We start from the raw sequence: 23,741 nt of genomic DNA on the forward strand, positions 1-23,741 counted from the left end.
AAAAGATAAAATGTCCTTGTGTGAAAAATCCTTGTACAGTATAGCTAGAACAGATGACTTTTCTGTATGTGAAAGTCAGTCTGATTTCTAAAAGACTTGTTATCCAGGGGTAACTGGATTAAAGTTCAGAAGACTAATATCAAAATATGTAATTATTCAGGAACAAATATTTTGAAAACTGTTTTTGAACCATCTATCAGAATAATCTGTGAAGAAGCAAACCTGAATCAGTCAAACTAGAACAAAAGGATATTTTTAATTGGATTTGAAACATGGCTCTGAGTTGGTGGAAGTTATCTGTTTCAGTTCTTAAGTTTTTTGTAGTTCAAAATGGAAATATCATCTCAATAGAAAATTGCTTTATTATAAATAAATCAATATGAAGATACAAATATATTCAAGTCTATGAAAATCAATTATTATAAAGATTTTAATCTTTTCCTGTTAAAAAAACAGAAGTGACCTTAACTGGTATACTGATCTCACTGATACACTGATTTAACTCCTCTCTCTTTAGTGTGGACACTCTTTTTCTGGTATAAGAGAATGTCCTATGTTTAAATGATTTTAAACACCGTGAAGATGATTAAGAAAAGCTGTAAATTCAACTAAAAAAAAAATTTAGATGCAACAATATGTTAATAGGGATTACTGACTTACTGATCTATGCAGTTATAGCAGAAGACAAAGTAGAAGTTTCTCATGAAAACAAGCCTTGTAAGAGTGTTTTAACTCAGATTATTTGCTACTCTTTTATATACAAAATTCTAGAATACTGTAGTAAAGCAGTTTTAGTGGATCTAATTTATGTTGTTCTTGTATATTGCTCTTCACTCAGACTGTATGTTTCCAGATATGGGTGAAAATATGTATAAAATTGGTTTAAAAGGAAAACATTTGTAGAACACTGTTCTATTGTAGTTAAAAACAGTGAGCATCCTTCTTTGATTAGTGTTTTGTGGTTAAAGCTAAATTTAGAACTTCAAAGGCCCATAATGAGGAGCAGCACATTTAGCAGCTAACTGAAAAATGAGCTGTGAAATAGGGTGAGGAGGAGAAGCCTTGAGGACGTATTATGCCTCAGGGAGCTATAACATTTTTAATTAAGTAGCTGCAAATTTGTTATGTTTTAGGATTTGAAATTAGTTTCAAACACAAAAACCCAGGACCACTTTCCTTTCTCTCAGACTCATGTGGACTCCACAGACATTGATTGAGTTAAACGAGGCTGTTTTCCTGTGAGAGTGTTTTCAATCTTCGTATTTTGTAAGAAATCTGGAAGCAACGATTTAGCTTTATGTTTCTCAAAGTCCCTGCTTCATATGTTACTTCTTATCTACCAAATGACTGTATTATTGAATGTTAAAGGGAACCTTATGTGTGAAGAAGAGGACAGTTTATCTGATTCCTCTTTTTTCCCTATAAATTCAGTTCCCTGCTCGTTTAGCTTTTTAACTGGTTAACCATGGCATCAGGTGCATTCCAATTGGGAGAACAGCAGGCATGCTTGTCCAAGAATCACTGGGGTCAGTAAGAGACATAGAGACTGCTCCTTTTTGCAACATTTAGTCTGGTTAAGCCTGTAACACCCAAATCCATCCTTGAAAGCCTGATTCAAAGATTCTGCACTGTTCTGTGTGAAAAGATGGGAGAGGTAATGTTGGGATAAATTCTTGGGCCACAGTGACTTTGGAGAATAAATAGTCTGTGAAACGCCTAGGCCTCCATAATAGCCAAGTCTTCCTCATTTTGCCAGAAATACGAGAACAGTAAAAACAAGAAAGTAAAACATTTGAATATGGAAGTAGCTTCAGAAGTTACACGAGTGGTTGGTTAGAGAGTGGGTTATACCTTCTATGTGGGCTTAGGAAGCTGTAAATCAGACCTGTCAGGGTGGGAGGTTTTTGGTTGCTCTAGAATAAAAAGGTCAGCTACAGACAACACTGGGGTTGCCCATCTGCAATTCCACCAATCACTCTGAGGGAATTCCTTTAGCTGGTTCTGCACCAAACTAAACAAAGAGGAAATGTAGTTTCCATGTCACACACAATATTCTCCCTGGGTTCTAGATGCTTTCTTAAATACAGTTTTAAGTGGACCTTGCAAACCTCTGAGTAGTACACATGCTATGAAATGCCTATGCATTGAAGCAACTTCTTAAATATCTAGGACTAGATTTCTCAAGGAAGTAGCATTTACTTTGGTCTTTAATCAGTATATTTAAAGCTTCTTTTAATTTGTATTTTTGCTGACCATTTTGTCATAGATGTAGTTCCACTTCCATGAAGAATTCTACAATTACTAGTATGCTGGCAAGGACACAAAGATGCTGCAAAAATCTTCTCTTAGCCAAAATAGTTCAAACAGTAAAAAGAAACAAGATTTCCCTTATTTATCTAGAGTGGCATTACATCAGATATTGGAGGGAAAGTGTTGTAAAGTACAGAGGGTGGAATGTGGGGTAGTCCAAAAAAAGCAGACTGTCTGACCATTGCTTCCCCTTTGTTTTGGGAATGTTTTTAATCTGTCATTGAGCAACTTTATAGCCAGTCAATGTGAGGAAAACAAGAGAAAGCTGGCAGATATAAACAACATTGTTCCATTAAATATGGTGGTCTTACTTGAAGGAATTCATCGTTCTGTACTTGGAATGCTTTTTTAGAAGTGGCTTGAATATAAAAATCTTCAGGGACATTCTTGCAAAAGCTGAAAATCTGAATAATCCTTCAGGAGGTCTTGGAAAATTTATAACATTTTTTCTTTGGTGAGGTTTGGTTGGTTTTTGGGGTGGTTTTTTTGTTTTTTTTTTTTGGTTGCTCCTGTTGAAAACATACACTTTGTCTGTTTTCCTTTTAGCCTCTTTTCCCCAAGAAGAATTATGAATGCCTGACTAGCTGTGAATTCCTTAAGTACATCCTGTCTGTGAAGCAAGGGGACTGCCCAGCACCTGAGAAGGCCAGTGGTTTTGCAGCTGCCTGTGTTGAAAGCTGTGAAGCTGATACTGAATGTTCTGGAGTAAAGAAATGCTGTTCCAATGGATGTGGCCATACGTGCCAAGTTCCAAAAAATCTGTACAAAGGTAGAGATTATTAATATGTACTCATAAGGGGCTAATAACTTCAGGCCATAGTGAAGTCTCCTAGTAAACCAGGATTTCCATTTGCTGAGAGTTTGTGTGGATGGGAAGAAAAAGGAGAGGTGCCTGTGGGGATGTGGCTACACACTGAAAGGGTGGAAAGCCAGAGAGAAATGTTGCTTAAATTTCTGATTTTTTCCCCCTTGTGAAACCCATGTCTGGAAATCTGTGGAATGTAAATGTGTGGCTATTATAAGTCGTGTTAAGCAGAGCAAAATTTGTCAGTTTAGGTGAAGTCTCACTTAATTTGATGCAGATGAGAGAGAATGCAGCAGGAAAATAGTTAACAATAAACAGTTCAGGTCCTATTAATCAGAAGTAACATTTATGTTTATAAGTCAAGCAGGTGGAACTACCAAGTTGGAACTGTGAAATAATCTGGTAAAAGAATAAATCAACACAGAACAACATAGAGAAAGATTATAATATCCATCTATATATATATATATACATACATATATAAAATTTAAATCTAAGAAAATCTTATTCAAAAATTTTTAATTGATTTTAGTCCTGAGATTCTGTGAAAAAACCTTTTCTTTGACATCCTTCAAAAAGAACATACAAGATAAGAAATTATTTGCTTAGACAAATTCCAGATTTTAATTTATTGGAATTTTAAAAAGCTTTATACATGGAAATATTAAAAAAATGTTCTCCTAATGTAGAAAAATAAGCATTTGTGAAAAGCATATTCTTGTTCCACACAGTTGATGTTTTTGTCAGAAGTCAATTCTTCTTACATCAGTGTTAAAAAAGAAATATTATTCAGTTATTCACTTATTAATCAGATAGCACGGGCTCTCTGTGGGAACCTTATCAGCAGAACTCTGATCCAAGCTCCAGGCTTCAGTGGAAATCCATGCTTATTTCTATCTGTGGATTGAAACATGATGAAATATGTAAAGAAGATAGTGAATTTATTTTTAAGTTCATTGTTTTAACTGAAATGTTAATAAACCTTTTTCAAGGTGTGCAGAAAGGAAACTTTCTTGTTTGCGAGATACTTTAGGGCAGCTCCTTCAAAACTATAGAGAATTAGTATGCACCGGTACATAGCACCTTTCAAAATGAATCACGGATTTATTTCTTTTGTCTTGTTACAACAAATGACCAGAGTGGTAAGCAGGCATTCCTGCTGTATATGGAATGATTTACGTGATCAAGCTCCATGCAACTACAAAGCATTCCAGTAAATGTAACAACTGGGAAAGGTAAAACCAAACAAACAAATAAAACAAGATTAGATGTTGCTGGAGTTGACACAACCTATGACAGGATATGATACATTCTGTAACCACACACTGGAAGGTCTGCTCTTTTGGCCTGATTTTATGGGAGCAGAACTAACCTTCCCTAACATCTTATCACCGATCTGCAGGAGGTGCTGGCTTGTAAGAGCATATATGTCTTGCAGAGGAAGGGCAAGCTGAATACCCTATTGCCTTCTCAGCTGATGAATTCAGCTAATTAGCCTCTTCAACCTGTCTTTCTGCAACAAAAGACAAATAGAAGTGGAACAGGCTTGCTATTCATTTCCTCCAGGGGTAAATGACCTTCCTGTCACTAAGGAAGAGCAAACTCTGCAAGCATGACTAAGATCTAGTGAATAAGTTCAGTACTTATTCTTATCATTTTGACAGCACTCACAGCTTGAAAATGAACTCAGATTGGATCTAAGAGTCTACAGAAGTTTCTATAGTTTTACCGTTGATCAAGCTCTGGGGATAATTACAACAGCACATATAAAATTCCCATCTGATTTGCTGAATTACCAAACTGAATTTGCCCTCTAGTACTGAGAGGTAAAGCCCAATCCTAAAAGAATATTAGTAAGTAATAAGTAAGTACACTGCCACCAAAGACATTTATTACAAGTGTTTTTGGATTAATGTAACAAGTATTTTTTCATCTCTGTTGGGAGCATTACTAACTGGTTGTGTGGTCTTCACATATTTATGTCCCTTTAGTGGAGATAGCAAATGTTCTCCCCTACTCTTCTGACTTAGACCACATCCCCCTTCTTTACACTGTCTCAACTAGTGAAGGACTTCATAAAAAGTCTCTGCGGATCTGTGTAAAAAACCTTAAATTGTGAAGAGAAGATTAGGACATTCAAAGGGTCAGATAGTGTGGCGAGATTATGATGGGATAACTGTGGGTCAGATGGTCACCCACAGTTTAATGACTCTTTTCATGCTTAAAGAAAAATAGTTTTGTATTAAAAACATCGTGTACAGTTTTAAAACTGTCCATTTCTGAGTTCTTGCACAGCTGTGTTAACAACTGCATTGATGCCATGGATGTACCCTTTACAAAGCCCTCCACGGAACCATTTGGAATTCTGAGGGAACCAATATTTAAGATACAGATTTTCATGACAGACTAATGTGCACTTACTTTTCAAGGCACAGATATGCACATGCTGTTTGAAAAACACCTTTAGAAACATTATTCCTGGACTCTGCTATTGCCCACATACAGTGATCAGTGATTTGAGTTCTTTCGTTAAGCACTGCAGACTTCAGAGGACTAATTTGTTCCAGCATGAAGAAAGGGGCTGACCATTTACATAATAAAAGGCACATTGAAGAGTAATTGGATCTTCACATCTGGATATTAAATTGATGGTGCTGGTTCTACAAAAGTATTTTAAAATGCACTTGTGCAGTGCTCTCATTGTTTGTGCTGCCGCGCTCCATCTGCACACGATTACGTAACTCGGAGAGGCTGAGATGCTTGCAATCAAGTGAATCCAACTGCCCCTAATGCAAAGCAGATGGAAGTTTTCTTAACATGCAAATTGTAGGATTATTGTGTATCATATCTAAAGAAGGATTTGCAAACATGGAAATCCGAAGTCACGTTTGTTATGTTAGACTAAGACTGCAGGCTGTTGAAGGATATCCAGGGTCTAAACTGCTGTGATTACCAAATTAAGTAACTGTATTTTTTTCAGGTGGATTTTAGGTTTCTTGAAGATCCACAAGATCGTTTTCATTTACTTGTAGCTACTTGTATACTCAGAATTATAAGAAGACCTCTTAAAATATGAAAGTGGTTGGTTCATCTGAGGAAATTTTGGTGCTCAGTCATCAGTGCCAGACTGAGTAGGAAACATTTTATCTAACCAATACATACAGCTGGCCTTATGTGGACAGCCATTGAAACAACAAAATAACTAAACTGCATAGGATAACTTGATAAAAAGGTTTATATGTCGACACAGAAATCTTAGTTGTGACATATCCTCAAGTGACAAAATGCTGCGCACTCAAATATAAGTGTTCCTAACGTCTGTCTAGAGAAACGTATCTAACACTTGATTTGTTGGTTTAATCAAAAGGTGCCAAATTTGAAGAGTTTTTTTTCCTTCAAGCTACTGCAGATGTTTTCAAAAAGGTGATATTACTGGCAGTATAAACAACAGAAATAGCCTTTGTTGTCACTGTGTAATGAGAAATTATGGTAATATTTTAGAAAGATGTTTTTCTCTGAAATGCAGCAGTTTGACAATATACATTAGATATAACGCATGTATTCCAAGATGTCTTGGAATTACCTTTCCTAGCTCTTTAGGGAAGAGTGAAGAGTGACACATCATGCAGTACAGCTGCAGCAATGTGAGTCAATAAGATCATGCAGCCGTGGAGAAGCAAACAGCTTTCTTAAGTATATCAGACTAATGTAAGATGTATGAAATAATCACGCTTCACTGGTCTACACTGCTAAGAGCTTAGGTCTGTATCCTGTTTTAGGCTTGACTCTGGAGAAGGGCTCTTGGGCAGCTAGAGAGTCTCCAGAGAAAACTGCAAGAGTGAACAGAGGTCTAGGAACAGCAATTTAAAAAGGAAATGGAGTGCACTGTGGTTATTAGACTGAAGAAGAAAACATTCAGAAACATGATAACAGTCTTGTGGTACATGAAAAGCTTCTCCATAGATAAAACAAAGAATCTGTTCCCCATGATCCATGAACATCTTGGACCAGTATTGAGTTTATGATGCAGTTGAGGAGACTAAGCAAGGTCGTGAGAAAGCTTTCTCATAGTAGTCTAGTCCACTACTCCATCCTTACTATGTGATGGTGTGGAAATTTTGTTATTAGATGTGTTTAAGGATAAATTAGGTGAAAAACTGAGCAACAGACACAGCTGATTCTGCTTGGGATCAAACGGATCTTTCTCCCGGTCATCAAAGCATATTTGGGAAGTGTTTTCTGTAAATCAATTTTGGCTTATGACTTTCACATCCTTTAGTTTTTTAATGAAATAAATAATTTTGAATAATTTTTAAAACGAGTTTTAATGTTAGCAGAGATAGATTAGCTATGAACACTTCTGAAACTTCCATGCTTATCATTCCTCCCTTTTGGCCTTCTCTCTGACAAACAGTCTTTTTTTTAATTATTTTTTATATCACTTAATCTACAAATGGCTTAATCATATCTTGTAAATTACTCATCTATTTTTGTCTGTATGTTCCTACTACAGGTGTTCCACTGAAACCTCGGAAAGAATTAAAATTCATAGAACATCGGTCTGGAGACCTGGAGGTGAAGTGGTCTTCAAAATTCAATATTTCCATTGAGCCTGTGATCTATGTTGTTCAGAGGAGGTGGAATCAAGGAATCCATCCAAGTGAGGATGATGCTACGAACTGGCAAACTGTGGCACAGGTCAGTTCGTTGGAAGCAATAGGGATCCCTGGCTTCCAGACCATGATCTAAAGCTTCTCTTCAAGTTGGAGAAGAGTTAGATCACTTGCAGGTGGGGAGGCTTGTGGTAAAAATACCGTAAGATTTATGTTTTCAAAATAAGTTTATTTTGTGGGTTTACTCTCTGTAGATAAAAACCTACAGAGCTACCTGGAGGCTTGATTTTCATAAGGCTAGTGGGTGCCACTTTCTTGTAAGCACATAGTGATGATCTATTCACATGGGAATTCTGAAGTCTCAGAAACTCAAAAATCTCTTGAAAAATGTAGAATTAGAGCACAGAATCCATTGAAGGAAGTACATAAGGGACACAGGACTTTTGCGGTCAGTGGGACTCACTGTACAGTGTACAAAGCATAGCTTAGGTTTTGTCAAAAGTCAAGAAATCCAACCGGTGAAAAGGCTATTTATCTTAAAAAAAAAATCCAAAAAACAGGGAATGAAAAAAAGGATTAAAACCTTTTCTTTGTAAAGTTGTTTTTTTCAGATCTGACCCTCCCAATTCAGAAAAGTCTGTGATGTCATGCTCTTACCACTCGGTGGAATCCAGACTGAAAATGTAAGATTCATGAGCAAATGTTTCTTAATGAGAAGCAGCCAACAGAGCATAAATTTTCACTTAGTTCCTTCCCAGTTTCAATCTGTTTTTTACCATGCTGACAGTCCACCTGGATGGCAGAGTTCCAATCATTTATCTTACTGCTTCACCCTCATCCCTGCTGACAAGAAAAGTAAAATACTGATTTTGAAAAGATCTGCAAAATGTCATTATAGCTCGGGGAAAAAAGGGAAAGAGAGGATAAGTAGAACCATCCACAAAATAAAGTAAGGAATTTAAATTCTGTGACAATTTGTGTTCATTCTTAATTCAGATTGTGTAGGAAAATGCTATCTTACAATAACATCAAACCTGTGAGACTGAACACTCAGAAGATAATTTCTTAGCTTCAATGTGGTGCTAGAGGAGGCTGTTACTGTGTTGGAGTCTTGCTCAGAAAAAGCCCCCTGCAGCAGACCCTGTAATGAAATCTTATTTGTGCAAGCCCAAGGGAGAATTCCAAAACTGATCAAGTTGCAGTGACTTCTTATCTCTCAGTTGAGGTGCAGGTCTTGCACCTGCATCCTCCATATCCAGGAAAGAAACTCCTGCCTTTGCTACAAGGAAAATACTGTGCCAGATCTGAGTTATTCCTCACTGTTACCATACCATGTAGATGTGCTAGACTATAGTAGCTCAGCTCTTGTGACTGGTGAATCCAAGCTGCTGCTGTTCCTCATCCCAGGAACAGACCTCATTCAGGTTTCTGGAAGCATGCACTAAATATGCTCCACAGCAGCTGGACATACATGAACCCCTGCCTTGCAGTGGATCTACAGGAGAGTTTCAGAAATGTGTTCCTGTGCAAGAGCAATAGGAGCCCTGACAGCTGCCCTTCCTGGGGGTCTGGTGAACGTGGGCAGAAGGGGCTGAGTTAATCACTGTGGCAGGAGAAGCCTTATCCCACTGACATCTTTCTGACAACTTCGCTGTCCCTTCTGCATCACGAGAGACACGAATTTGATTGTGTGATGGACCCCACTGGGGATGTCAGTTCAAAGCACACTTCAGGATGCCTGACTGGCTTTGTGAACTGTGTAGACCTTATGGGACATGCAGGCTGGGCACCCTTGAGGGGTGCTAGTAACCAGAATTTTTGTCTCTACAGAGCAGTGTGCCTTCATGGTGTTTGCAGTTTTAGACATCCCACCAGGCAATCAAATTTGTTTGGCTGAATGCAATTGAATTTATTTTGCAATATCAGCAACAAGGATGGATATCCAGTTTGACTAAAGTGACTGTGTGCACAGCCTCCAGGCTTTTCTTGTCTGTATAAGTGATATTTTTTTCTTGTATGATTCCAAAACACTGGGGTATGAGACCTTAATTATAGGCAAAGGTTGAGAAGAGCTCAGCAATTCAGCTGAGAGCTCCTAGAGCATCTCAGTCCAGGGGAGATGGTTCTGACTCTTGCATTACTCTGCAACTTAAGCTAAAGACCTTGTAAAAAGCAATCAAAGATTGAAAAGGCTGTGAGTGAGGATCTGAATTTCTCTATGCCTATCCCCACGTGTAGCATAATAATGCAAAGTTATTGTTAGCATTTTCTTACAAGAAATTTCATAAAATTTTATCAGAATTCCTCATCCAATATTTTATTTTTTGTCTGTCCAAGAAGAAATGGAGTTGTAATTTCCAATAACCTTAAAGTATTTAAATTTTAAAAAAACTTGTGTGTTTTCAATTGCCTTTACAGGAGCTAATTTGCGAGTAATTTCTCATGTTTCAAACAGATTTTTAACCTCATATTGAAACAATAATTTTGAAAAAGTTTGTTTCCTTTGTATTGTATTGTGCCATGTTTATTGTGTCATTTTTATGTTTTCTTTTTAATGAAAAAGGCTCAATCCATTAGTACAGTATTTTGCTCTCCAATTGTATAAGGAAAGCAAACACATTGAAAACAGTTTTAATTATTTTTCACTTCAGGAGGAAGGGACTTTTTTACTTTAGGTTTTTTTACTGCACATTTTGGAGAAAACTTGATACAATTAACCATTTGACTAATTTCCATTGGTTAATATAAAAACTATGGTAACTAATATGCTAAGTTGGCCTAGTTGACTGTGATGTACAGTGTCCTAAGTGTTACGTGAAGTTTTCTACACTACTGTAATTCAAGATTTAGCCAGCTGAACAGGAACTGCTGCATTATCCTATGGGAATAATGTATGTCTCGTGAACAAACTTATTTTTCTGTTTGGTACTAATTCTTTCTAAAAATAGTATTACTGTTTACATTGGAAGTTCAGGAATATTTAATCATATTAATATAATATAATTAATTAAAATATGCCAGATCAGTTATTTTCAGACAGAACATATCTGTCTTGTGTGAATGGATGTCATGTATACACACACACACGCACACACACACACACAAATATATATATATATATATGCAGACAATAATGAGGTACATTTATTAGTCTACACCTTTACTAAAACAAATAAGGGACAGTATTTACTGATAGCTTGATTGTGACAGACCTTAGTGCTTCACCTTGTAATTGTCTAAACTCTGTGGACAGCTAATCTTTTTCAAAACTTAAAGCTTCTGAGGCAGCTAAAGTTCTGGTTCTGAGGATCACAAGGAAGTTCTCAGCCTGTGACAGTGAGAAATACCTGCTGGAGATAACCACCATTCCTGTACGCTAAAGGTTTCTTTCTCCATCTCCCAGGAGGGGCTTGCTTTGGTAAGCAGTCTTAGAGAGTGCCCAACTTGTGTGGGATTGCATTCACATGAACTAGGGCAGGTCTGCTGTCCTTTGATAGAGCAGTGGATACAGCACTGTCAGATTGCTGTTTTATCAGAGGAAACATAAACTCAGCTTTTCTGATACCCTGGATGGTATCCCTTCACTCTCTGAAATGCAAATTCTTTTATCACTGTGTGTTTCCAAAGGCATAGAGCTGTGAACTCAGCAGGGTAAGGCTGTACTATCCTATTTCTATTAAACCTTTGCACTACACAAAGGAGGCCAGGGTTCATAGAGGGGAAAAATAGGGAATGAGCACAGTGAAACAGTCCATTGATTACTGTAATCCTTGAATGGAAGAGAGTCCTCTATACAAGTCAGCTGTGAAGACTTTCTTGCACCAATTTTTTACATAGGTAAACCCCTTTGGAATGTTGACACAAGAATCCCACCTGAATGGTGAAACTATGCTGCTGGGTCATGTATTCTCTTTTTTCTCCCTCCTAGTCCTAGTTAATCCCACCTTTCCCTTACAAGAAGTTTTAACTTTCAGCTTTTCTTTCTTGAAGGAACAGTTTTGCATGTAAATGTAAAACATATTCTAGTTCTAAATAGCATGCAACATCCAAGATGCTAGGGAATATCTTCCCTCTGCCTGTCATACAAGGGATGGAATTGAAGATAGGTCATCCATGCTCTGGGCAAGTATTTTAATCATTAGTCAGTTGTGGGAGCAGCAGAGGGAGATTTCTGTAGGCAGGAATTGAAGAGAGTAACAGATACCCCTTTCAAAGGACAGGATGAGGGGGCTACTTACTGGACAGGGCTCAGGATTTAAACACTTAAGAGCGACTGGGAGAGGAGTAGAATTGTCAGTGCTTCCTAAACAGAGCAGCTCTGGGCAAGTCTCAGCCAAATTCTCACCTGGAAGCCCAACCTCTCTCTTCTTTCTGGCCACTGTAGGTGGCCTGTTGTCCCTTGGACCTAAATTGAACTCTTGAGAAAGAATGTCAAGCTATTATGTGTACTGTCCAGGTTATGTCATTAAGATTACATGCTGCTCTTATATGAAGTTGTATCCTAATATAATAAATAAGGGTTTTCCCTTGTCTTCGTTGACATTTGCATGGTACTGAAGGTGGACATATGGTCTGATTATTTTGTCTGAGGACTCATTTATTATTTTATTCCAAATAAAATGCCTATTAGGATTTGATGTATCCTTCTAAACATCCATTTTTAAGTAAACAGGTAATGCACAGCCAAAATAAACAGTAATTATGATCCTGTAATGATTTGAGTGGTGATCTTTTTTTTATCTTTTATCTGTGATTCTTTAAGAAAATATGTTAGTCTTGTAAAAATTCAATGAAATTGTTGGTTTTCTTTCCTCATATTCAGGTAGAATTTTAGGTGTGTGATGAAATGCAACCATTAGTTATTTAGCATTGCCCAGCACAGCTTTTAGTGGGTTTACATTAATGTGAAAGTTATTGGTGGATTCTGAATATTATGATCACAGCTCCCAACATCCTTAAGTAGTGAGAACTAACTGAACTAAAGCAATTAAACAAACAAACAAAAAATACATAGCATTAAAGTGGTATAAAATGTCTCAGTAGTACTTAGTTCTTTCTTGAAGTTTATTATTTCTGTTTAAAGGATACTTACAGGTGCCAAAGTAGTTTATAACATGGGAGATTGGAGGTGGACCTCCTGCATGCCATTGAGCTTAACAGGAGCTTGGCCAAAAAAATGAATGATGAAAGTAATAGGCCCAAGGCATGTTCATAAATTAAAGTAATTTTGGCATTATGGATTGACAGTTTATTTGATTTTACAATATTTCATGGTTGCCATAGGAAACTGACACAACTGAAATATTTTATTTTAATCAACAGAATAGCTGAGTTGATGCCAATGACAAACCAGATTCATTAGCTGAGGAATTTGGCATCATCTATTCAGATTATGCTTGCCTTGTAACAAAGTTCAGCAAATGTGTATTTAAAAGCCCACAAGACTGTAACTAGTTATTTACAATTAGATATTGGTCCTGGCCCTGTTTTCAGTTGCAGCAGTAGCCTGAAAATATCCTTGGGGTTTTTTCTGTAATAGTGGTAGGTTATATTCAGTTCACTGTTGTGGCTTATTTGTAAGTTCTTGAGTATGTGGACCTGGCTGTTGGGTGGAAAAAAAAAAAAAAAACACACATTTGAGTGCTCCATAAAATGAAAATAATAGCAATAGTTGATTCAGGTGGGCCTTTCTTCTCTGGGGGAAATCTTGGTTGGGTAATTCACTCTACAGGTAACATAAAAGCTAAAAAAGGAAAGGAGATGAGGCAGACAATGTCAGGACTGTAACCCCAGCTTAAGCTGAGAAGGCAGATACTGTGATGGGAATGGAGAAGGACTCTGAGTAGCAGCAATATGTGATGTGCTCACAGTCTACAACACTTAGCAGTCTGAGAGCAGTTCATAATATGGTTTAGAAAGACTCTTTTTCCTTACATACACACACAAATGAGATACCTATTTCCCTAAATTTTGCTTGTCAACAAATGAAGAGACTAGGTGCTGGATAACACCTACAAATTTTATTTGTCAGGACTCTAAAAATGCCATTGCTAGAGAGCTGAAGCAAATTCCTCAGTTTCTGGCTGTCTGAGTTATGTCACCAGCTGCTAGTTTCTTACACAGATTTGAAAGGGAGCAAAAACCAGAAATTAAATTGTGCATTTTTTGGGAACTGCTTGGCATCATTACAAGTAATGTTGAATCTTATACAGGGAAGGTGGCTTCTTGAAGTTGTATAGAACATAGCTTGTAAAAATAAATTGATGTAACTACATTTTTAATGAGCTTGCATGTTTGGTCATTAATGGTAATCAGTAATGATTTTATAATATATTTAGACATATACATGACATCTGGTTCAGGTTCCTGTGTTGTTTTGATTAAAGAATTTAATCAAAATGTAGTAAACATGACATCCTAAAGTAAATTGAAAACTGGATAATTGAGAGGTAATTGCAAAAGTAAAATTTCCAAGTGGATGTGTTTTTGATGAGTTCTACAAAAATGCTACATCTTCTGTACTTGGAAGTGAGTCAGTGGTTACCAGGAGGCTGTGTTCAGTTCTGGTGTTTGTACCTTATGAAAAATAAAAAGGTAAGTAAAAAGGATAGCTCTTCAAAAGTTTAATGGGGTAAAAAACTGAAGGAAGCAGGGCTCAGAATAAGAATGTGTAAAGCACTTCCTACTGAAAGGGTTCAGAGTGTATCTATGGTTATGCCATATTTCAGTGGTTCTCCCCACAGAATTTGGAAATTGAACTCATGACACTGTTAATCTCTTTGGGTGTTGTTGGAGAAAAGGTCAGCTCCTATGACCTGAGAAAAGTCTTCAGGGAAGAGTTAAGGCTGTAAGTGTCCTTTTGACATAAGTGCCAAAGATGTGAAGAAGGCTTATGTTCATTACCTGAGAACTTTGTGTTTCCTATGAACTAGAAAAAGTGGATTCTCACAGCACTGGATTTCATTAAGATGTTTTGGACCCCTAATTCTCTGAGAATTGAGAATTGGAGAGATCAGTCCTGTGACCTGGGGCAATGAGTGCCCTGAAACATCAACACCTGAGCACTTAGACCCTAAACACCGGTGAAGGTTGCGATAAATGCAAACCTAATTTTGTGAATTTAACACTTCACCAGTTTTCTAAAGGCTTTTTCCAGAAGAGACCTTCAGTGCACTGTAAAATTGTGTGATTTTATCATTTTGTTTGCGGCTGTAAATGCTTTGCAGTGCAGAGTGGTGGCTGCAGTCAGGTGAGGGGTCTGTGTACAGGCTCTGGTGTGTGCACAGCCAGACTGCCTGGCATTGCACAGCAGATGATGGATAACCATGTCAGAACAACCCACGTGTGACATTTTCCCCTCCAGACTACGGACGAGAGGGTGCGGCTGCCGGACATCCGAGCGAGCAGGTGGTACCAGTTCCGCGTGGCTGCTGTGAACGTGCACGGGACCAGAGGCTTCACAGCACCCAGCAAGCACTTCAGATCCTCCAAAGGTGAGTGCTCCCTCGCTGTGTACTCACCTTCCTCTCACTCACACCTGGAGAGCAGCCTGAGCTGCTTTCTTTTGTGGCTGAAGGTTTTTAACAGGTGGGTTTTTGAGTAGTTTTGCCACTGACTTTAGAATTGGTGTGAGGTTTGTTTGAAGTCAGCAAATGAATTAAAAGTTGAAGTGTCATTTTTCTTTTATCAGTAAGGGTCTCCATGAATAAACCTCCTTTTAAACATTTTCTACATGATTGGTATCAAACTACATAATCCTGACCATGAAATATGAAGGGACTGGGGTTTCAGTGTGTTAAGCCAAGAGGTGGTTTGGTTTTTTTCTTCTTTTTAGTTGTGAGAAATATGTAACTGGCATATGTTTAGTACAGTATTAAAATATTTTGTTGCCTGTGTCTAAGTAATTGTAGCAGCATTGTTTTGATGGAACTTTGGACCCTCAATATATTTTTACCCTTGCTAGCACTAATTGTAAGTGCTTAAGAATAAAAAAGGGTATAAAGGCAAAGCTGCCTGTTTCTGTTCATTAGAAGGGCATGCCTGATAATCCACAAAGTATTGTAGGAATTTTTGTTGATAGTTCTGGTTTTGCAACTGTTTGGGTAATAAAACAACTTTGAAAATTATTTCTGTACCAGTAATTGGGGGATGGAGGAGCTAGAAATGGTTCTCCCATCTTGTGAAGTTCTTGGCATTCTTCCTGGTGTGCTTTTGACCCACATGATGCAAAATCTTCCCAGATAACTCTTAGGCATAGTATAGGAGTTAGCACAGACCAGACACTGTTCCCAATAGACAGATGATCTGTATGTGGTCACCATCTCTTAAAGGCAGTCCATAATGTGGGCATAGCCAAACCATGCTAATTTACTTCAGTGCCAAAGAATGAGATCCAGCACTCTTCACTCTACTAGTAGATGTAGTTTCTAATAGAAAGAGTTGGTTTTTTAGTAGTGACAGAATCTTTACACTGTTATCACTTTGCATACTTTGAGGAATGCATTTCCTCCTCTCTCTGCAGACAGAATTATCTTGCAGTGCAGGCAGTTGCCACCTATGGGTTCCTGGGTTGGCTTTTAGCTTGCTGTTTGGCCATAGTCAGTCCTAGAAAAAAATCTTTTTGGAGGTACATTTATAGAGGCATGCAAGTACTTTTGCTGGAGTGGATGGCTTAATCACTTACTGAATAAGTATATGTTAGCCTTAATAATTTTTTGGTGCTCTAACTGTATTTGTGGTAGGAAGGTTGACTGGCATAGCTGTCCCCCTTCTGTGACCACAAACCTTTTCATGTATAAAAGAAATATTATTTTAAGCATTTATTATACTTAAGTAGCATACCATTTCACTCACATAAAATAATACAGTTCCTTTGAACTGTGTTGAGCTTACTGTAAGGACTCTCCAGCAGCAGTACCTTTCTTTTATTGAATAGCACTTCAGCAGATACAGCAGTTTGTTGCTGAATTTGGCACCAACTTTCTTTTAAACTGAGTTCATTAACAGTTTTACTGAGTTACTGAGTTTGTAAATATTTTCCAACTATTCTGCTGGAAACCCCTATTACTGCAATTACATAAAGGTATATCATGGTAGCACTGAGGTTTTGGCTTGAACACAACATTTTCAGGCAGGATTTGTATTACTTTCAAAAAAATTTGTCTCCTACTGAGTGTGCCAGCCATGCCCAAAATGCTATCCCTGGTAATGAAAATAAGGATATCCATGGTAAGTTATCATGAAGGTCTCTTTAGCCCAGAATCTGACCTCAGCCAGAGGTGGGTTTCTGGATAACAGTGTAAGAGCAGGAAAATCACACGGGGGTATTTCTTCAGAATAGTCCCCCAGCTGGCAGTAATTTGTGTTTCAGGAACTTGTGGTTTTGAAATCATTATGTGAATACCAGAGTCCTCTTGTGGTCTCTGCAGCTCCCCCTGAAGCACTTGCTCTCCTTGAGAACTGCTCACGGCTGTCTAGTGGAGGTGGAGAGCACTTCTAGGACTTTGTGACAAGGGCAGTGGGAGTCAGTAGCAGAGGTACTACTGACTCCTACTGCCCTTGTCACAAAATGACAGACCAAAATTACCTAACAGACCAAAATAACCGGATTTTGATAATGGCAGAAGGTATGTAGTCAGCATTCTTCAGAGGGCTTCTATGATTCTCAAAATAGCTATTTTCAAATCTGAACTGCAGCCCTTGGCAGAGGATTGTGAATTGACAGACAAGCAGCAGGGAGTTCAGTTAGCTATCAGCTTCATAGCCCAAATCAGCCTCACTGGCAGCTCATTTGGCCATTCTAGGGGCTGCGGAACTGTCAGTGGTTGTTATAAAGATGTTGTGTTTGCCAGATGAAATGTGCTGTCACTCTAGGTGACTCACATAAAGATGCTGCTAGGTGCTGACTGCTGGGAATGATACTGGGATGCCTCGATTGGAATCTTTTAGCCTCCACGTCCCCAGGTAGGCAGTCGGAGTGGGAACAGTTATAGTGTCACACAAACATTTAATTACTACTTTGGAGCTCAGTGGGAAGTGGCAGCCCCTGCCTGGTAGAGAGGCAAGAAACTGCTGCTCAGATGTGTCTAGTTTTGTGAGTGCCAGCATCTACTGGCCCCTGCTGAGCTCCTACAGGCACATTTAACCTCCAGTTTGGAAAAGAAAAGTGGATTTTGGCACATCACCTTTGGAAGTTTGCTGCCTGTCTGTGCTATGTTTGTCTGAAGCATGGACAGAAATTCACATCAGTGTTTCACTTCACCCTGTTGTGCCAAGACCAAGAGAAGATTATTATCTTTGTCAGGCTTAGCAGAAGGTTTCCTCAAAAATAAACCCTTTGATCAGGAAACATGACAGTAATTCCTGAGACAGTTTCTCACGCAAGATACTGAACTTTTACCAATTGCTCATAAGTTAAAATGAATAGCAAATTATTTGGGTTTGTTTTCTTCTTTAAAGGAAGACAAATATGATATTTAATCTGAATCTAGGGAGAAGTAGGCACCACAAAGTCTCTGTCACTAAATATTTTAAGCTGTTAAGAGGAACATTCAAAAACCTGCTGTAATTACTCAGAGAGAGAATTTTTGTCTGGTTACCACAATACTGTTTTATACTGCTTTGTGTTTTTTGAAAATGCAAAAAACATGATCTCTAAGTAGACACAGCAAAATAAGGTTTTGTTTTATTCAAAATGATGTTAAGTCTTCTGAGGTAATTTCCATTAACTTCTCTATCACTAAATAGAGCTCCTTATTTTCCAAAGTAATTTAATTTCCCAATTATGAAAAATACAAAACCAGGAAAATGAGGGTATTTCATTAAGCATTTCAACTTGCCATTCTTCATGTAGTTGAGTTTTGAGGTCTGATGTACTGCAGCTTTTGATGCTCTTATACTGTAAACATTTGAGGTGAAAGTTTATTAGCTGTTCTACACTGCCTCATGTGTTCATCTATGGCATTAATATATAAATAAAGTGACACAGCTGAGAATTTTTGAAATAGTCAAAGCTTAGGCAGAGCTCTTTTTTTAATGCTGTTTATTTATTTTTTTCAAAGGAAATTAAGGATTTGCATGTGCTTGTCTGACATGACCCTTCACAGGGAATGAAGTGATGCTTTGCTTTGCCAAAATGCAATTCAGAAATTACGAGAAACCCAGGCTGGACTATGTCTGTCTGTGGTGGAGTGGCTGGAAAAATAAGTGAATACTGCACCTAGAAAGTGCATTCTTTCATATAAGTGGGATTGTGCACATGGACTTTTACATTGCTGGTGTCAGATAGAATTGATCAAAATCGTCTGCTTTTTTTGACAGTAATTTCTACTTCTCTTTTCAGGGTTTTTAAATTTTGCGTGCTTTCCTTTTTATCTTTAATTGAGTGGCAACAATTTGCAATAACAGCAATAAAGAAAGGTAACTGAATACCTGACATAACATTTTGATCCATAAAGTTACAAATATTCTTCTCATCATATTTAGACTGGCTCTCTCCAAGCTGTTTCCTTTCTTCTGGAAGCAGGAGAGAACTGTTCCTACAATCCATAAATTACTCTCCTTGGATGGAAACGATCTGTGTTTTCTTTCCAGTAAGTGGGCACTGGATGGCCTAACCTAACTGGTCAGAAGCTGTTGGCACTAGTAGTAACACAATTTTTAATTTCTTGGTTTTGGTTCAGGGTTTTTAGGCTATTTTTTTCCTATCTTTTTATGATTTGTGATGAGAATGAACTCTCAGTAACAGAGACTTCAGTTAACTCTAGGACTCAATGTTAGGCATTTGTATACGATATATTATCTCGCTGGTGTGTAGGTAGTTTCTGTGCCATTTCCAGAGACAAAAGGAGGCAATAAGATCAACACAATGAGCCCAAACCATCTGACCCTTCCACCTCTGCTAAAGGTTTTTATCTTCACCAAGAAGTCAGTTGCCAGCATACACTGGATAGATTGCTAGCAAAAGGAAGCAGACAGCATTGTTTTCGCAGCACATAAGTACCATGCTGGATGTGATTTCATGCATACATTACTGAGTGTTAGAAAAACCAGAACAGACACCCACTCAGGGCAATAAAATTCTTTCTGTTGCTCCTTTGAGACCAGTGATTTTTTTATGCTGTTGCACAGCTGGTTTATGTGTGCCATTTCCATCGGGCAGAGCCAGTCCTCCCGCTTGTGCTGTGGAACTGTTTAATGGTTGGAAACTTGTCTGTAGAGCAGCTTCAGCAGATTTTTAGAGTTGGAAGGTCTAATGTTTGAAAGATAGCAATGGGAGATCTATTTTAAGTCAGGGAAAAAAGCTCCATAAAAAAGGGTTTAAATTATTGTCATACTGGCTCTCTCACTTTTAAAGCCCAGAATGAGATTTCTGGTTCCAAAGTCATTATTCCCTTCTCTGACACCTATTGCAAATCATTTACTGTTTTCTCTACAGTTGCCACATTGGAAGGCAAAGTGGATGCACTGCAGCAGTGTATGACATGATTCACGTGTATAGCTTGCCCATACTGTTTTTTAAGGTTGCAAAAGTATTTCCAGATCCTATTGATTTAAAGAATTTTGGAAAATATAAAATATCACTATGTTTACAAGTATGAGTGTGGGAAGATGTGCATTTTGAAATGGTGATGATGTGAGGGTTTTCTTTTCTTCCTTTATTTGTAGCAAGAAATCCTCCCTTTTGGAGTCTGGAGACAGAGTTTTGCTTGTGATGGCTGAATAGCCAGCAAGACAGGAATTTAAGTCCTTTGGGTATACTCAAGCCAAATACAATCCAGACAAATGCAGTACTTACCCCATGTGCTGGAACAGCAGCTTCAGCCTTGACCTAATGAAGCTATCATTTCTAGCAGTGAGAAGCGATTTACTTGTCAGACTGCTGAGACCAGAATTTTTTTTGAGTTGAGGACAGCTGTCTGTGCCAAATTCTAGGATATATAGAATGACTTCTATTTTATTTGAGTTGTTGTATAAACTGCAAAAGAAAAGCTGCAACTAGCACCACTCCTTCTGCAAAGCAAAGAATTTGATTTACCAGTCAGACAAATTCACGTATATAAAGTTTCAGTACTTTACATTCTCAAAAAACTGGCAGCAGTTTCCATTCCAATAATTTTACATCCCTGTATCTGAATTATACATGTGGGCAGTCAGTCAAAGGGATCACAGGTACATGAAGACTAACAGTAGAATGGCTGTGAGCTTTATAGTCAGCAGAACATCACTTTAGCTTTATAGTCAGGTTAACAAACACCTTATGTGTGTAAGCTTTATGATTTGGTTCCAGTTATTAGACCTTGAAGTATTTTAGCATGAGATGTATAGTGCTTTATGTATCTATATAGACATAAGCATAACAGACCACCTTGTAGAAGCATGACTTTTCCATTCAATAATGCAGAAAAAACCAGCTAATCTGTTATCTGGTAACTGGCTGGCATGGATTGTGGCGTGCTTGTAAACACAACAGCTTTTTTGGTTTTCTGGGTTCTTGTTTTTTTGAGATGTCTAGGGGGTGTGGGGTTTTTTGAGATGTTTTCTTTGAGGGTGGGATTTGAGTTCTTTGGTTTCTCTTCCAGTTAACAGAAATCACAATATCTTGTGCAGTTATTCCTTCTCCCTTGTCTGCTGTGCTGGTAAAATTAAATCCTTTCAAATTAAGAAAAAATTAATAATCTTGGGTTCATAACTTACAAAATAATGGTTTTGTCACCTGTAATATGATGAGTGTGACAGGAATATATAGAAATAGGTGAATAAATTGTATAGTGGTATTGAAATACTCAAAATGGAATGGATCCTAATCTGATATAAAATGCTCACTAAGTGGCTTAATGTTTCAGGTCATACACCCCAAATCCATGAAATATTTTGCTGATGCATCCATACAGTCAGACAGGATTTTTTTTAAATTTGATTAAATGCAAAACTGTAATAAGTTTTGTTTATCTTTGATATTTTGCATATTTATAGCTTATTCTTTTCTTAAGCTTAGTCCACTAGTTTTAAAAATGCTCTTACAGAAAATGTGTTACTTTCAATGTTTTACCTTTTCATGTTTGTTAGCTGCAGATCTCCTCCTTTCTGTCTTCAGCCACCACCACTGTTCCTTGTTCAAAGGCATTCTGGTGGATGACATTTGAGAGGCTTGCAAAAAGACTCTTTGAAGATCGAGGGCACTCAGGAAAAATATCTGTTATTGCTGTATTATTTCACATGTATATTCTTTTTAAGAGGATGTTCTTTCTGTCCTTAAGTGCAATACCCAATGGTTTTTAATGCAATGTTTGTATTCTCACACAGCAAAGTAGAAAGCCTGATAGGTTTTCTTTTAAATGTGGATCAGCATTTTGTCTGAGCACAGAAGAAATGCTACTGATAAAGTAATATTGTCAATAAACTGCAGTTATAAAAAGTACAGGTTGATATGCTGGTGCTGTAGAATTTAGAAGAAATGATCTATTGGTTTCAGTGTGCACATAGTTCTTCCTTGCTGCTTTCTTTTGCTGGAGTGGAGATAAAAACATTTGAAAAGAAACAATCTAAATTTGGTAATTTGCTTTTAGACTTGCAAAAAATTGGTGAAGAGAACTTCTAAATATTTTTAATCATGGAATAAACTTTGTCCAGAAGAGCTATTTCATTTAAGTTTTAGACTTCTTTTTTAATGACTTTCTATCTCTTGTAGAAGCAGAATGAAGACAAACATGTTTTATAGCTTGAATTGTTTTTGCTTGTATCTGACCATTTGGGAAGATATATTCTCTGAAACACTTTTATTTTATCCCATATGTTTTGTATACATAATACATGATGCATAGTACTTCTGGGAGATAACCTGAATAATTCACCTACAGTAATATGATCATGTTGCACTTCAGGCTATAAATGTTTTATTTCCCTAATATAATGTCATACAACAAAAAAAAAAAAAAATCCCCTAACATTTAAAATCAGTGAAGATGAATGCTTAATAAAGGTCTAAGATGTATGAATCGATTGTGTTTAAATTTATTGTACCTAAATTACATTTTATACCTACTTATTAAATAATAGAAGTAAATGAAAAATTGTGTGAGAGAATAGTACAAGCCATTTAGGTAAAATTTTCTTTAATTTATCACTTCTGGAATAAATAGTTTTGCATGCTTTAAGATGGAGTGGTTGGTAACTTCACAGGTAAGGAAATAAGTGTAACAGCAGTGCTTCTCCAAAGCCAGAAAAAATAAAAGCAACTGGCTCGCTAGTGGATTTAAAAAAAACAAGTGAGATGTAAGGGATTTTTATTATTTGGAAATTATGTTAAATTTCCAGAATTTTTAAGTATGCTTTCTAACTTTTATGGCCAAAAGTTTGGTTGAATAATATGTACGAGGAAACAGGGACATCCATTGCTGTTTAACTAAAATGGCACATGTGAGGAAACAGGAGCATCCATTGTTATTTCAGCAAGAGTCCTGTTCAGTAACAGGAATGAGTCATTATTTCACATCTGCTGATCTTTAAAAGGGAAATGCTGTCTTTAATAATTCTGAATGTGTCTTTTTATTGTAAACTAAATGATGGGATTTTTCAGTGACACCATTTGTCATAGGGATTATCTGATTAATTTAGTATGCCTGGATTGTTTATTTAACAGCTCATTTGCTGTTATAAAAAAATGCAGGTGAACCATACAGCAAATGAACGTCTGATGTCCCCTCCTCACACCTCCAGTTTTATTTCTGGCAAATAAGTGATGGCTCATATGGCTAGAAGTTCATAGCATGTCTTAATTACTATGAATTTCCTTTATTCTGTCTGATATACTTTTAATGTTTTTGGGGGCTTTTTTTGAACCTTACTGCACACTTCCATGTAAATTTTGTGTTTGCAGTTTCCTTGTATTTTGTCATCAATTTTTGGCTACCACAGCCATTTAGAAAAAGGTGTGAGTTAAAAAGCAGGATTAAAAAGTAGGATTTGGTAAACAGCAAATTGGACTTTGAGAAGCTTGGTTGCAAAATTTCCAT

The 23,741-nt window shown here is 37.3% G+C and overlaps 1 protein-coding gene across 2 annotated transcripts in view; it reads left to right on the top strand.

Annotated features, from left to right (window-relative positions):
• The window catches only part of ANOS1 (anosmin 1), a 128,909-nt gene that overhangs the window by 68,160 nt on the left and 37,008 nt on the right, over nucleotides 1-23,741 (top strand). For both annotated transcript variants that reach the window (XM_085052476.1, XM_085052468.1), the window contains exons 4-6: nucleotides 2,857-3,079; nucleotides 7,629-7,813; nucleotides 15,092-15,221. In XM_085052476.1, the coding sequence (XP_084908602.1) occupies nucleotides 2,857-3,079; nucleotides 7,629-7,813; nucleotides 15,092-15,221 (538 nt within the window). The remainder of the gene's footprint in view (nucleotides 1-2,856; nucleotides 3,080-7,628; nucleotides 7,814-15,091; nucleotides 15,222-23,741) is intronic.

This window comes from Lichenostomus cassidix, chromosome 1, assembly GCF_008360975.1.
Source record: "Lichenostomus cassidix isolate B80296 chromosome 1, HeHo_3.0, whole genome shotgun sequence".
Classification (NCBI taxonomy): domain Eukaryota; kingdom Metazoa; phylum Chordata; class Aves; order Passeriformes; family Meliphagidae; genus Lichenostomus; species Lichenostomus cassidix.